Source organism: Ambystoma mexicanum, chromosome 1q (genome assembly GCF_040938575.1).
Source record: "Ambystoma mexicanum isolate Mex_15411 chromosome 1q, UKY_AmexF1_1, whole genome shotgun sequence".
NCBI classification, from domain to species: domain Eukaryota; kingdom Metazoa; phylum Chordata; class Amphibia; order Caudata; family Ambystomatidae; genus Ambystoma; species Ambystoma mexicanum.
Window position 1 is genome coordinate 666,314,818 of NC_090922.1, and position 15,793 is coordinate 666,330,610.

Consider the following 15,793-nt stretch of genomic DNA (forward strand, 5'->3'; position numbering starts at 1 on the left):
CAAACTGCAGTACTGTTTGGCAGAGGTCCTGTACTTGGGCCAATTGATTTAAAAAGATGGCAAAAGAATAAGAAAAGAATAATTCCTGAGAGAGCGGCAACAATGCATGCCACTTCCAAACCAAACACAGTTAGAGATATGCAGTTGTTTCTAGGACTCTGCAATTGCTGTAGAACATGGATTCTAGATTATGCAGCATACACACAGCCCCTGCAGGGACTAAAAGAGTCACAGAAGGAAAAAACACATATTGTCTGGACAACAGAAATGCAGACAGCATTCAATGACCTAAAAGCACTAATTTCAACAGCTCTAGTACTAGCCACACCTGATTATGATCAGGAATTCGACCTCTTTTCACATTCCAATGGCACCCTAATACCAGCTGTACTTACACAAAAACGCTCAATGGGTCATAAACCACTCGCCTATTACAGTGGCACGCTCGATTCTGTAATGCAAGGTCAATTCACAAGCAAACAGTCTCTTGCTGCATCTGCCTTCGCAATTGAAAAGAGTTCAACAATTGTAATGGGATGCTCTGTCACCCTGGATGTTGATTACTCCCTGTTTGCGATATTAGAAAGATCAAAGTCCACCCTTACAACCCAATGAGCATCAGCGTACAAAGTGATATTGTCCAGCGGAAATATCCATGTGGTTGGGTGTAAGGCAGTAAACCCTGCCACGTTCCTCGCAGAGCCATGGACCGTCCAAGACATGCAAGAGCATGACTGTGCTACATATGAGGGAGAAGGAGAAGACTTTCAAAAGGCCAGAGAATATGCCCTCGAGGAGGGAGAAGTGTTCTTCTTCAATGGATCAGCGTACATCGACCAAGAAACGGGTGAAAAACATGTAGGGACTGCAGTAGTAAGGATGGAGGAAGGAGAATATGAAATACTGATCATGAAACACTTGCTTATGCACTACTTCGCGCAAGCAGCAGAACTCATACCATTAATCGAAGCGCTTCATGCAGCAAAAGGGTGTGCTGTGACAATTTATTCAGATTCAGCATACGTAACCACCATGGTACACGCTGGACTGCCGAGATGGAGAAGAAGGGGGTTTAGGAGAGCAGATGGATCCCCAGTGCAGAAAAAATGGATTGACACCCTTGCAGAGCCCTCTGTAGTGGAATCGTGAAGTGCCAAGCGCACACACAGAACCAGGACGAAATATCTTTGGGAAATGCAGCCGCTGACACAGCAGCAAAAGAAGCAGCATATCTCCCAGTACCCATGAGCACAGAATGTATCCTAGTAAGAAAAACAGAAGTTCCCAAAGCGGACAGGTACAATGCATTACCCAAAATCCAAATGATAGAGCTGCAAAGTAGAGCACCAACAGCAGAACAAGAACTACGGATCAAGCACAGTTGTACCCAATCGCCCACTGATCTATTATGGAGACAAAATGCCACAGGGAAGGTAGTGATGCCAATAGAACTGCTATATGTACCACTTGAACAACTTAATTTCCCAGCACACAGCTCAAAACAACACATAAGCAGCCGATCTACAGGAGGATGGTTTGTCCTAAACCTCCAAGTATACCTCAACAGAATGGTGGTCCAGTGTACCACATGCTAGGTTTTCACCACAGGGAGGACTTTAAGAACACTACAGGGCACTCTGTCCCGCCCTGTGGGCCCCTTCCGTGAACTGCACATTGACTATGCAGACATGCGAGAGATGTAACGGAGCACGTTATTTAATTGTGGTGGTGTGTCCCTTCTCTCGATGGCTGGAAACAGGTCCATGTGCCCACCGTGACGTGAAGTGTGTGGCCAAATTCCTAGTGAGAGAAGTCTTTCCCCGATGGGGAGTATGTGAAGTAATACGATCAGTTAATGGGACCCATTTTTTCAATGAGTTATTTAAAGAAATCACACTAATGCTGGGTGGTAAAACATAACATGTGTTCCATATACCACCCACAAGTGAATGGAATGGTAGAAAAAATAAACGGCCTCCTCAAAAGCAGATTATCCGAATTGTGCACCTCCCTTAAGAAAAATGGGGTGTATTGTCTGCCCCTGGCCCTATTTCAGCTGCGCACACAGCCTAGCAAGGACCACAACTAGTCACCGCCAGGGGATATAGTAACTGGTAGACGCATGCAAATGCCATTGTCGCCAGTAAGAAGAGCATCTGATGCACATCGGGCATCCACAGTGGTAGGGGAAGAGTTCAAAGAGTATCTGACACCACTCACCCGAGCAATTAGATGCATCTCAAAACAAATTGCACCTCCATTCATTGTGAATGACGAAACAACCACTGAGATGCCAACAGGAAGCAGCACTGCACAACCTCTAATGCCAGGAGAACTAGTGTACGTACAGAGTTTTGTCAGAAAATGGAACTCTCTAAAATTCCATGGCCCCTATGAATTAATCCACTGCACTCCACTCACTATAAAAGTGAAGGGACTGTGGTACTGGATACATCTGTCAGATATCAGGAAAGCACAGGGTGCCACCTCTCCAAATTGTCCAGTTGAAAGACAAACAACTGCCATGGTCCCCTAAGGACATGACAACAATAGGTGATGGATCCACTATTGTCAGAAAAATGATGTCAGACAAAACCAAAAATCAAAGTTCATTATGTATGAAATGCTGTCTCCCTTTCTCTCTTTCTCTCCCTCTCCCCCCGCTTCCATATATTCTATCTATACTTCTATTAATACCCTCCCTGTTTTATCCTTTTCCATAGGTGCAACAATGTTGGAGTTTACGCCACTCAATCCAACTGTTCATTTAGATAGCAGTAGGACTAAAGTTATCGCAACCTGCGTGTATAGTTATGATTGTGGGTTGTACTTTAGTGCTTTATTGTTTACAGTCCTTATGTTTGGTTTGGGGATTTATTGGGGAATGGCTTTTATTTGGGGAGCCTATATAAAAGAAGGGGGGAGGGGGAAGACCAGAAATGGAACAGTAATACGTCATTAAATTTGACCACCTTACACAAAAATTCAACCAAGGTAACCCCAAATTCTTTTTTAGATGTAAATGATGTGACTGAAAGTATATTTGATGTATCAAATGTTACAGTGCCATCCCCTATAATGTTTACAGAAAAGCAATCTACCTCACAACCTAACATCATTGCTACCTCAACGCCTGATGAATTGCTTACCACTGTCTTTAATCAAAAAATGCATACGGTTTTCCAAACAATGGTGTATGAAACTGTCAATGTAAATACAAAGGTCTCCCCGCTTCAAGTGAACAATCTGTAATGCCTGTTACCACTAACATCACATGGAGCAGCTCCCAAATCACACTGTGCCTTAGCCTAATGGTTCAGTTATTACCATCAAATGACAATGATCACTGTGCAACAACGACAGATTATGTGGAAGTTTAGTAGGGAAACGACAATCCCTTCTACATAATAGTAGAAGGAAAAGGCAGGCACGCCAGTACAAATATGATGCCTATCATGGGTTAGGATTAGATAAAGTGGTGGACCTTTGCCATCCCAGGCAATCTAACAGTTGGTATTCGGATATGAGTGCCATGGGAAGACAAACGACCAATGGGAGTTTGTACGTGTGTTCCTTGATACCGCATGCAGCTGAAGAAGTACCCTTAATAAAATCACAATGTCTCATCCACCTTGCACTATGTAGTATACAAGGAACCTTTCAGGCACATAAAGTAAGAATGAAGCTTAGATGGCACAAGCTTTTGGGGAAAATAAATGGCAAAAATCAATGTTTATGTGCAAGGCGGAGGGGCTCTGTGGCCTTTCTAATGAAAGACTGGACTTTGTAGAAAAAACATGTGCACACATATGGACAGAGCACGTCACAAAGCTAACATGAGAGAATTATGAACTGTGTTTCTATGGCAAAGGAAAAATACCTATGGGTTCCAATAAGCGCTGCAACAGGACAATAATCATTCCAGACCTGTGAAAAGGAACTGCAGCAATAATGGACTATTAATGGGTTTGAGGCAACAAAGCGCACCTGCACCTCCACCATCCTGGAGGGGCTATTGCGCACTCACAACATTGCATTCTGCGCTGCTGGTCGTACCCCAGGAGCACCTAAAGGGGGAGCTGTGACTGCAGACGGGCAAACAGCACCAAGGCCCACAGATATAGCATTCACAGCGCCACCCCCCATCTTTCAAATACTGTCAGAAGAAGAGAGGCATGATCCTCTGTTTCGGAGAAAGCGCTCCTCAAACTACCTGTCTCAAGAATCCTCTGATTTGCTTGCACAGATCCCAAAGGACTACAAAGTCTTCAACTCAGCAGAGACATTCTTTGCCTCCCTCGTGCCCAGTGTTCAAACAAGAGCGAATGCCAAGTGGCTGCAGATCGTCAGGTAGGAGCTGATCCAACTAGCAAATGACACAGAAGAAGGGTTTAACGTCATCAAGGTGGAACTGAGGGCGCTCCAACTCATGACAAAGCAAAATCGTTATGTCCTTGACCTCCTCACAACTATGTAGTGCAGGGTTTGCAAAAAGATTGGTAGTTCATGTTGCACTTTCGTACCTTCTGCAGGTGCTGTTAATGGGACACTTTCACACATGATAGCATCAGTGCACGAGCTGGGTGCCAAAATGAAAAAGGAAGCCACAATACAATACAGGAAGATGACTGGATTAACATGGCATTCGGCTGGGTGCCGTCATGGCTTGGGACAACTATGAAGATGCTCATCCCCATCATTGTGTTCATTTTGCTGATTTTTTGTGTGTGCCAGTTGGGTCTCCGATGCTGTGCAAAAACAATACTTAGTAGCGCAATGATGATGGTGACTATAGGGAATAGAAATCGCAATAACGTGCCTCACCATACTCAGGAAGCCCAAGTACAAACAGGAGAGAGCAATGAACCCAAATACCATATGGTAGCAATATACCACACTGGGGATAAGGTGGATAATTATTATCACACAACCATTATACAACCACAGGACCTCGAACATTATAAAGAGGTATGGGTAGATTTAGACGGGGATGGGGGATGTATATATATGACTTGTACTCCTGAAGAATAAGCCTGGCATGGGGAGAGCCTAAGAATTGTGTGCCGAGCTTTGATGCTTATAAAGGGTAGCCCTGCCTGGGAATAAGCAGAGAAAAGGGCGAATTAACGTAGAAATACTGTGGGGGGGTATTCGTTACTGAAGGAGCAATGAAAGGGGGGAATGTTGGCAAGGATATGGTCCTACCCCAAACCCCTAGGCCTCCCCAAAAAGAATAAACATCATTACAGCCATGCATGACAAAGCCCCCTCCTACTGTGTATGGGTAAGGGCCCTATAACCTAAGTGAAATAGGCTCATAACACTATCCACCTCCCCGTCATAGAACTCCATTTTGTACCAGGCCTAAACGCCATATTTTTACTAGGCCTGAAACCTACCACTCCGGGAGTGCACTCGCACCGCCAGCCTCTCTCGCAGAGGGGCCAAGCCATTCCCATATTAGACCTGCTCCACTTAAGGCTTGTTCTCATGGAAGTCCATCCGTTCACGGTCCTTTCAATGTTGCAATTTTCTAGTATCATTCTTGCACAGAATGTACTCGGCAAAGATCATGGGACATGGACAGGCTACTACACAAATGCCCATCCATCTCCACTAAAACAGCCTGTGCCCCCTCACCCTCCACCTCGTCAGGCCACAGCTCACCCACCCCAACCTCACCATTCCTTTCATAAGCATCTAACCCCCTCGCCCTGGCCATTGCAGAACACCCACTCCAGCCCTAATCTTAGGTAGCAATATATTCTTCCAACTAACAACACATGTCTGATCATATCATGAGGCACCAGAAGTATAGGCAGTAAATCGCGTCCCCAGGAGAGATACGGAGTGCAGAAGGTGCGGTCTCAGTGAAGCCCTGAATGTGGAGGTCGGCATGCTAATGTATTATCCCCTTTCTACAAAGAACCCCCCTTGCATGCGATGTCCAGGTATCAGCCATTACTCAGTCCTTGTTGTTTATCTTAGATAGAAATGTAACACCCGCTTGAACTGACTTTCACCGTAACAATAAGCGCAGAAGACTCACGTGCAACAAGATCGACTGAGGGAGCAACGGCCAATAGACGTCTGGCATCCCCTATGGAGCAGGCGCATCTATATGTTCCCTACCAACCAGCAACCTTGCAACTGCCGCAGTCTAAAATCGTCACCAATGGTGCAATTGTCTTTTATAATATGCTGCCCTTGTAATTTTTGGCAGAGCGCTCTCGGGCAGCAGAGTTCTTTGCTTGCATATTACTTTAATAAACGTTGTTATCCTTGCAATCTCTCCCTCTTGGTCTTATTCCCTGGGGGGGGTGTGTAATTATTGGGACACGTGAGAGGGGGTGTGTCTTCATTGTGTAGACATCAATGTATTGACTGTCTATGAATCCACCTGCTGGACAGTGACCACGGTCTGTCATGGCCTGTGAATTACAACAAAATACAGTTCTAATTTAAATAAATGTTTCTTGTTACAAAAATGAGTCTACCTAAACTCTACTGCTTGCTGCAAATGTTTTCAGTGCATAATATGGCAAATGTTTGTATTCCTCTTTTAGGGGTAAATAAGCTCCCTCCGCTGGAGGAACGCATGGAAGATATTGCTAAGAAGAACACACTGATTACAGAAAGGTATGAAATGTTTCATAGTGCCTTCAGTAACATTGACATTTAAAAAAAAAGCATTCTTGATTACTTCCTTATTGACCAATTGCTTTGACATCACTGTGAAATAAGGCGAGGGGAAAGGACAGGGAAAAAATGTAAAAATAGGGGAAAATAGGAAAGGTGTAAGCAAGGAACAGAAAGGGAGAAGAGGTGGGAGACGATAAGGGTACAGAGGGTATCTCCCCATTTTGGAACAGACAAAATAAATATGTAAAACTAAATTATTTTAAACAATTCAAACATTCTAAATACATCATGCTGACCTAGAACAGTAATATTCCAAATGCCCTTGGTATATTCTATTATTGTACAATTCTCTTTATCTTTTTAAAACGGAAAACAAATGTACAGGACCAGCAACCTATATTTGGGAAAGTATGGCTCATAGTGCTTCACAGTATACAAAATAAACTATTCTTAAACGGCTACGAATTTGACTTAAAACATACACGACACGCTCATTTAGGTGTATTTATTTGTAGAATGCCCACAGCCAAACTCAATTTCTTCATGATGATTTTGGCACATTCCAGTATTGGATCCTGACAGGTTACTTAGTACAGGGTCTTGAGCTTTGCCCAGAACAGACACCAGTCTGGGGACGATTTTGATGTCTCCAATGCATGAGTCTGCAGGACTATAGTTCACTGGAATGTCACATCACTGAGTCCTTTCTGCGCTCATTGACTGATAATTGTCCTGATAATAGCTCACTGAATGACACAAATCAGAGTAAACTGAAATTCTGGAACTTTGGACTTATCCCAAAAGATGGCTACCCACACCCTGTGCAGCACTCTGCTGCTCTTGAGTTAGGTTCACGCTTTAAACAATCAAATACAATAAAATAAGGGTTGATTTGCACTTCATTACTCAGCATCTAACCATTAACCGGGGGAAACCACTTATCAGGTGTGATATCTCATCAGAAGATATACAAATCTTTTCATAGATCAGGGTGTCGTCAGCATATGAGTAATATTGCAGAATGATTAATGATTCGTTTGCAGATTTTGTTTGGGTTAAGCTCTACAAACAAGTGAACCTCAGCTCTCCCTCTCCTTGTTTGGCCTTTTTTCTGGTTTTGGCTGCAAGAACTTGGTGAAGCCAACTTTCCCAAGAAAAGCAATACTATGGATATGGATTTTTCAGATTCGTTTAAGGATGGTAAGTAGTTAGCGTGCTGTTTCCTTCCCATGGATCATTCATCCAGTCGGGTTTGGGTCAACTCTTGCGCGACAATGGGCCTCATTATGAGTCCGGCGGTAACCGAGCTGGAAAAACTGGCAGGTTACCGCCAGACTCGTATTACCATTCCGCCTCTGTGATTCCCGGAATTACCGGGGCATTACGACCCCGGTGACCCGGGAATTCCGGAGGCGGAATTCTGTAAGTCCCCATTCCCATGGAGTCCCATAGGACTCCATGAGGATGGGGACCATGGAAAAACCGGTTCAGTTTTTGACAGAGCCGGTGTTTCCATGTCCGCCTGCAGGCGGGTGGTGTTAAACCCGCCAGGTCAGACCTGGTGGGAGTGACACCTCCAGCCTGCAGGACTCTTTATCAGCTGGTCTGGAAAGAACGGTGGCAGCGGTTTTACCACCACTGTTCTTTACCCAATGTCAGGAAAAGGATTAGACGAATGTTCCTGTCACGCCTGTCATAGCACTGTCTAAGAAAAGTCCTGCTTGGCATAAGATATCATCCTCTCTCTCTCTCAGCTGCAGCCCGAGAGTTGCCATTTGAAAGACAAATCAAGCGCTTAGTTCATCTGGTACCACGTGTTCCATGTGGTTCCAGTCTTCCCTCTTTCTGTAGCGCACCTTCCAATGCTAATGCTAATGAAGTTAATCGTGTTGCTCCTTAACCTTTGCTCGCGCTCCTACTTGTCTGCCCATGATGGATCGCTGTTGCCTACCAGAATGAGAAATGGTACGTTTACAATTTTGTGAATGCATGTGTATGCGTACATCAAATGTTATACAGTGTATATCTGTGTGTGTGTGATTGTGGTTGTGCAAGAATCTGAATGTTTGTACATGTGTGAGTAAGTGTATGCGTGTCTGTGGGAGAGTGTGTGTGTGAATATGACTGACTATGTGAGTGCATGCATGTGTGCAAGTGTGATGGGTGAATGTGTTTGGCAGGGGAGAGTGGCCACACCAACATTACAAAAGCTAATTACAGTTTTAATGGTCTGTATATTGTAGGTGCAACATAATTACAGTGATTTATAATGCCGGCATATATTCTGTGAGCAGGATCATGAGAGTGATTTTCAGTCGGATTGCTGCCATATATTTTGGGTAAAATGTCACCAAAGTGATATGCAGTGGCAATGCCAGCATGTATTTTGTCAGCAGCATCATTAAAGGCTTTTTCAGTGGAAATGTTGTCATTTATTTTGCGAGCAACACCATCAAAGTGATTTACATTGTCAATGCCGGCATATTTTGTGGCTGCAGCATTATGAAAGTGATTTACCATGACAATCATTTCATATATTGTGGACATAGACATCTGGAAAATGTTGTAAAATGCTCCTCTGTTTTTTAGAATTCTTATTTTTATAAACAAAAAATGTAAAACCAGTGGAGAAGCAAATACAGTTTATAATAAAAATCCATAGTGCGCAGGCAGTATAATTACAAGATAGTCGCAGTCCATATTCAGTTCATGTATCAGTTAATATTTCATTACATATTTCAGTTCCCCATGGTGCAAATTATCTCCTGGACTGTTCATAAATAAAAGATAAGGGGCCAACTACATCAGCATGATACAAACAGGTATCAAGAGAAAGAAACAACAACCTTTCAAACTCAACTTAACAAACCATTGCAGTTAATGTCGCTGTTGTGTGTAGCCCACCTGTGCAGGTCAGCCCCCATTCTGGCTAACGAGGGAGATTGTGGAGCAGTTCCATTGTCATACGGGGGTCAGAGGGGCACTCGAGTCCTGCCCCCCCACAGTGTGCTATCAATCCTGGGTATGTCGCAGGAATAGACCCCATGTCATCAGGAAGTCTATCTATCCAAAGCCCTATGGATCACCCGTTCATATGTAGCAGCCCTAATCATCTCTGTGTCCCACATGTCAGTCGTCAGACTGCTCGCCGATCTCCACAGTCTCAGCACAAGCTGTTTAGCTACCAATAATGCGGTAGTCACCCATCTCTCCTCCCTGTCTGTGAGGTTATGCAGCCCTGACAAGTCATGCAAGATACAAAGAATTGGGTCAAGTGAGATGACACTTCCTAGCGTGTTTAGGACCTTTGTGTCAATGTAAGATCAAAAGCCTGTCAGTTTAGGACAGGACCACAAGATGTGCAGCAGATCGCCACCCAAGGATTGGCACCTCCAGCATTTGTCGGCCCTGGAGGGGTCGGCCATCACAAGTTTGCAGGGGGCTTCCAATACCAGTTCTGGATGATCTTGAAGTGTGTGAGTCTAAGCTGCGCCTCCCTAGCACCCCTTTCAAAGCTGCGTAGCATGTGCTGTAGCTTGCCCTCCGGGATCTGCTCCCATACATCTACTGCCAGTTTGTCGCTATCCCCTCATTTTTATGATCAGCAAATGAGAAATCAGGCAAGGTAGCGTAGCGTTTACTGATTAGCCCCTTCTCCTTTCCAAGACTGTGCTAGCTTGATAATAGGAAGCTTCTGACAGTTGCCTTACTCATCCCCCTTGCCGCTTCTAGCCAGTGTGCTAGTTGTCTATACCTCCATGCTTCTTTGACTGTCAGGCCGAATGACCCAGTTACCTCATCAGACGTCTCCAGTTTGCCAAATCCCCTGAACAGCGCAGCTCACCCAGAATACAAATGACTGAAAAGAGATTTGAAGGTAAGATCGACGTGCGAATCCCCGTGTTGAGATCAATATGTATTCGGAAAGTTCTTAAAAGAAATAAGTTCATTCAAATTGGATCTTGTACTGTGACAAGTGAAGTCTTTATATTTATTTTGATTTTTGATAGTACACCAGCCGAAACGTGTTTCGACCCTCCGGATCCTTATCAAGGCTGTACATGTGTAGGTAATTAAATAAACAAAAAACATAGTATATAAAAACAAAAACATTGGAGTATAGCAAAAGTAAAGCATGATGAGATAAATTAAACACATCATAGGGACGTTAGATATTGTGAAACAAGATCATCATATCATGGAAAATGAAACAAATAAATTATGAAATACATTCATCAAGCCATTGGTAGGTAATTGTAATGAATTGAAAAGAAAAAAGTGTCATAAAAATTGATTAAAAACGATACCATGGTTCAGTTGGGCGATGGATGGTATCACATGTGTTGGAGTGACCATTGCAAAGGAACATCAAATAGAATGAAAGGTACAAAGTGAAAAAGGATACATTGAACAAATTATACCTAGTTACAGAGCATTCAAAGTAGCATGCAAATGGGAACATCTCATGGGCATGGGGTATGCGCAAGGGAGGACTATGAATAGTGAGGATAAGAACACCAATAAATTGTGGGACTGCAAATTATGGAGAAGGTGCGTAGAAAAGGGTAAGAAAAGAACCATGCGTAAGATAGGTGGGAAATGTTATCCGACACAATTGGGACAGTTTGTCATATACCGTGAATCAATGGAGCACTCAAGTAGCCTTTGAACCAAACGGATTGTGAGGGTAAGGTTACCAATGAGTGGTGTAACTACTGTCTATGGAGTAACTGAGTCGGAAAAGAAAGGGTAGGGACCATATATAAAATGCATACTAAATCTATCAATGGGGAAACACTAGCCTCCAATCCTTTAAATAAAAATCTAGGCAATCCTCAGAAAAAAATGTGAGTAGTACAAGAAAAAAAGAAGTCCAAAAACATAAAGACTAAAAAGGTGATGTTTCAAATTCTGCAAAACAATTTATTAATGCTCTTAATACCCCAAAAAGCACCATGGCATCTGCTGCTATCACGAAAAAATACATGCTCTTGAATCAGAAGCGGAAAGCCAGAGCAGGAAACCCAAAGCCTCTACTAAATCCTATACTACGTGCCCCCTTGGACAAACTGGTAGAGGCCATTGAGAGTCATGAGTCATCGTCAGTAGTTGAACGGTCAAATCCTCAATTGGTCTCTATTGGCACCCCCATAGAGCAGGGAAATTCTATTGACCTTACTGGCCAGACCTCCAGGCAGGATGTAATTCGAAGGGCTGTTGAAGCCTACATGGTTAACTTTGGCAACCTGCCATTAGTAAGTGCACAGCAAACAATCTCTTCCACACATTTGGCCCCCGAAAGAAACCTACGGGAACAAAGCCAACCTCCATCAAATGTTTCTTGTAAATCCGGTTCTAAAGACCAAAAAATAGTCCATTTCGCTCCTGACAAAAGAGGAGGTGCGAATTCAACTGAAAAAACTAGAATAGAGGCGAAAACACTGGAGGGTCAAGGACTAGAAATAGCTATGATGCTACAAGCTCTATTGCCTAAAGCTATATCTAAAAACACACTTCAGCTGGTGGCTGAATTGCAGCATCAACCTGCCACCGGGAAGAAACAACTAGCAGGTCCCTTGCGGGACAATAATTTGAATTCTCTAATCATTGCTTGTCGCCCGGAGATATTCTCTGATTTAAATCAACTAGAAGATGTGGGGTTTGATGACATTGAACAAGTTGAATTTATTGATAAAAACATACTGACAGTTAGCTGTTTGAAGCTGCGCTCTCGTTTGGTTCACAATATTATATGGTCTGCTAAAAACCATCTCTTTAACATAGGTTTCCTGCTGACTATTGGTCCTTCAACAGCTAACGACCTAATCAAAGCTTCAGTGCAAGATGTTGAAGTAGCAGCTATTGTAGGTGACGAGGAACATTTTGAGCGTGATTTGCAATCTAAACGTGAATGTAACTGTGTAGTATCCAGTTAACTAAGCCCACAATTTAAAAAATAGGCCGCTATCATTTGCCTCCTGGAACTCTTGTGGTCACTCCCACTTGTTTAATAACTATAAAGTAAACCTAAATCAGTTTGACATAATTATGTTCCAGGAAACAATGCTCACCAAACCCCCCACCTGGCAAGATCACACTATGCACTTTACTCCCGCTCTGCAAGTCGAAAAAGGACACCCAATGTCGGGACTTCTAACTGCCTTCAAAATTAGTTCTACCATCAAGTTAGTGTCATCTTATTCCCAGAATGCCTTTGTACAGCTAACTATAGTTTCAATCTGTTCAACTTTGTATGCTTTAATTAATGTATATTGGAATCATAATGGTATCAACGATGAAAGTTTCTTTAAGGATATGACTTGCATGTTGGATTTTATTGTGATGTCACCAGAAATCTGTCACACTGTAATAGCTGGCGATCTCAACTTGCATTTTTTTTTCGGCTAAACAACTTTTAGAAAACTCCAGACTAATGCAATGGGAACAAATGATGTCCTCTCGAGGTTTGTGCATGTTGAATGGATCGTGTGCAGGGGACGTTCCTCCAAAACACACCTGGCAATGTGGAATACACAAAGCCATCATTGATTATATATATGTCGATCTAAAGTTACTCATGAATGGGGTCTCATTTAATGTAATGTCTGTTGGTGACAGTGATCACCAAATTTTAACAAGCCAATGATTGACTCCCTCGAAAACACCTCAAAAGCCAGTTTTCCAGTGAGAAATCATGTTTTTGACACACTGGTTAAAAGGACGAAAACTGAATATCCTGCTCAGTTACGCATTGTCGCTCTTCTCCCTTCAAAATATAGGGCAACTATCCTGATTAAAAAGACATAAAAATTGGATGAGTTCACACCGGGCTTCCCTTTATCAAAGGGATGGCGAGGCCATGTTGTCTATGACTCGTAATCAAAACACGGCTCAAATGTGGACCTCTCTAATGCAGTTACATCCACTTCCCAAATTATGATACAATCACACAATGTCTCAGAGAAGAGCTGGATTGAACATTTCACTAAGATCTATGCAAGACCCTCAACGGTACTGGTGGAGCAACAATGTGAAAGTATCGTGCCATTCCATCTTAATTTCACAAAATGTGATATATTGCACATTATTTCCACACTAAGTGATTCTAAAGCCCCAGGCATGGACGGGCTTTCGAACAAACTATTCAAACTCAATCCGACCCTACGGGCTGAAGTTTTATTTCAAATCTTCAAAAATATTAGCTTTACCCAATCTATACCAGCCTCTTGGAGACATGCCATAATTATACCATTGTATAAGAAAGGTGATTGTCAGTTGCCTCAAAACTACCGTCCGATTGCCATATTAGACGCCCCTGGCAAATTGTTTAGTCGTATCATCTTACAGGAGCTAAATGATTGGACGAAGCGCGAACGCAAAAGAGACCCGTTTCAATCTGGTTTTGTCAGCGGAATTGGCACTGCCCCTAACATGCTTGTACTTAATTTGATCAAACACAAATATGTTAATGAAAACCATAATCTCTATGTAGCTTTTGTTGATTTCAGCATTGCATTCAACTCGATCGATCGCCAACTTCTATTTAAGAAACTTCTCCAACACGGCTGTCCTTCTTCGATTCTCACATTAATCAAACTCTTGCACTCGCACTCCTCCCTGCAAGTGAGATTATCTTTAGAAGGGTTATTATCAGCCATAATTCCTACTGAAAGAGGTTTAAAACAGGGATGTACTTTAGCGTCTACCCTATTTAATTTCTTTTTGCTAATTATTTGCCTCAAATTTGAGAACGTAATAGCTGACTCACCCAAACTAGGTAAACAAAAGGTTACGTGGCTGCTATACGCCGATGATCTGGTGTTACTGTCTTGGCCTCCTAATGGTCTTCAAAATCTTTTACACAAACTCCAGGAATATGTTACTGAGAATAATTTTATTATCAATCTTGAAAAAACCCAACTAGTAGTTTGCCACAAAACTGCAATAAAAAGAACGAGTAAATCTACCTGGTCTCTTTACAACCAAGACCTAATCGCAGTGCAGCAGTACAAATATTTGGGTCTTCCCTTCACAGAAGTTATGAACGATAACATTTATCGCATAACCCTTGACGTGAAAACTTGCTCACTAACATCACAAGCTAAAATTTTACTATTTAGATATGGTAAATTCACATTATTAGTTTTTTTCTACAAAAAGTAACGCCCATAATTACCTACGGGGCAGAGACCGTAGCACCAAAGCCAAGAGCCTTTTGGGATCATTTTGAATCTTGTTTTTGGAAGGGAGTTCTGGGCTTGCCCCAGTGCATCCCTATACCATTGATTCGTTATGAAGTAGGCTTAATTTCTGTGTGCACTCAAGTATTGTGGAAATTCTGTTTGCTCTATCAGAAGTGTCTAATTGGAGCTTCATCCTCCAACATGTTGGGTGTGTTAGCCAACTATCTGTTAATTTCTGGCAAGAAATGGGTGGACTGTGTTCTGGATACTTTAGATAAAGCTAATATCGCCCTTGAACTACTGTTGATGAATCCAACAAAGGCCAAACTGAAATTATTTCATTTTGACTGGATAAGCACACGTAACCAATGTTTGGAATATGTGGACTGTGAAGTGGTAAAGTCAGCCCACAAAAAAATGCGTTTCCCTGAACCTTACTTAATTTAATGTGCTTCCAGTTTCGTAAGAGCCCAGATGATGTGCATCCGCTTGAATTTGTGCTTATCAAGACAGATTTTGGGAAGAAGACAATTGGTGTCCCAAGATCAAACCTTCTGTAGATATTGTTGCAACCACCAATTAATTGAAACATTACGTCATTTAGTGGTTGAATGCCCAGCTTTAAGCTGTTTGAGACACAAGTATTTTCATGCAAAATGCAACTTCCAAATATTCCATTCTAAAGAATAAATATGGAACTACTTGTTAACTAACACAAAGTCTTCTGTTCAGATTGCACTTGCCCAATTTGTTAAGCATGTGACTCCTTATCACGAATCGAGTCGGTATAGCATTGTAACTTTGAAACTTAGTACAAGTTTATTTGTTAATTTGGTCTTAACTCTTAGGTTTAAAATTGTGTAAAATTGAATATTTTTTGTTCTCTTTGTTTCTTATGGTATGTTTTTTTTTTTTTAAAGTTAATTTAATTAGCCATACCAAAATAAATTTAAAAAATAAATTTATAG

The 15,793-nt window shown here is 42.3% G+C and overlaps 1 protein-coding gene across 2 annotated transcripts in view; it reads left to right on the forward strand.

Moving 5' to 3' along the window:
- Positions 1-15,793, forward strand: part of LOC138535011 (dimethylaniline monooxygenase [N-oxide-forming] 2-like) — an 812,736-nt gene that overhangs the window by 678,335 nt on the left and 118,608 nt on the right. For both annotated transcript variants that reach the window (XM_069641263.1, XM_069641262.1), the window contains one exon: positions 6,567-6,639. In XM_069641263.1, the coding sequence (XP_069497364.1) occupies positions 6,567-6,639 (73 nt within the window). The remainder of the gene's footprint in view (positions 1-6,566; positions 6,640-15,793) is intronic.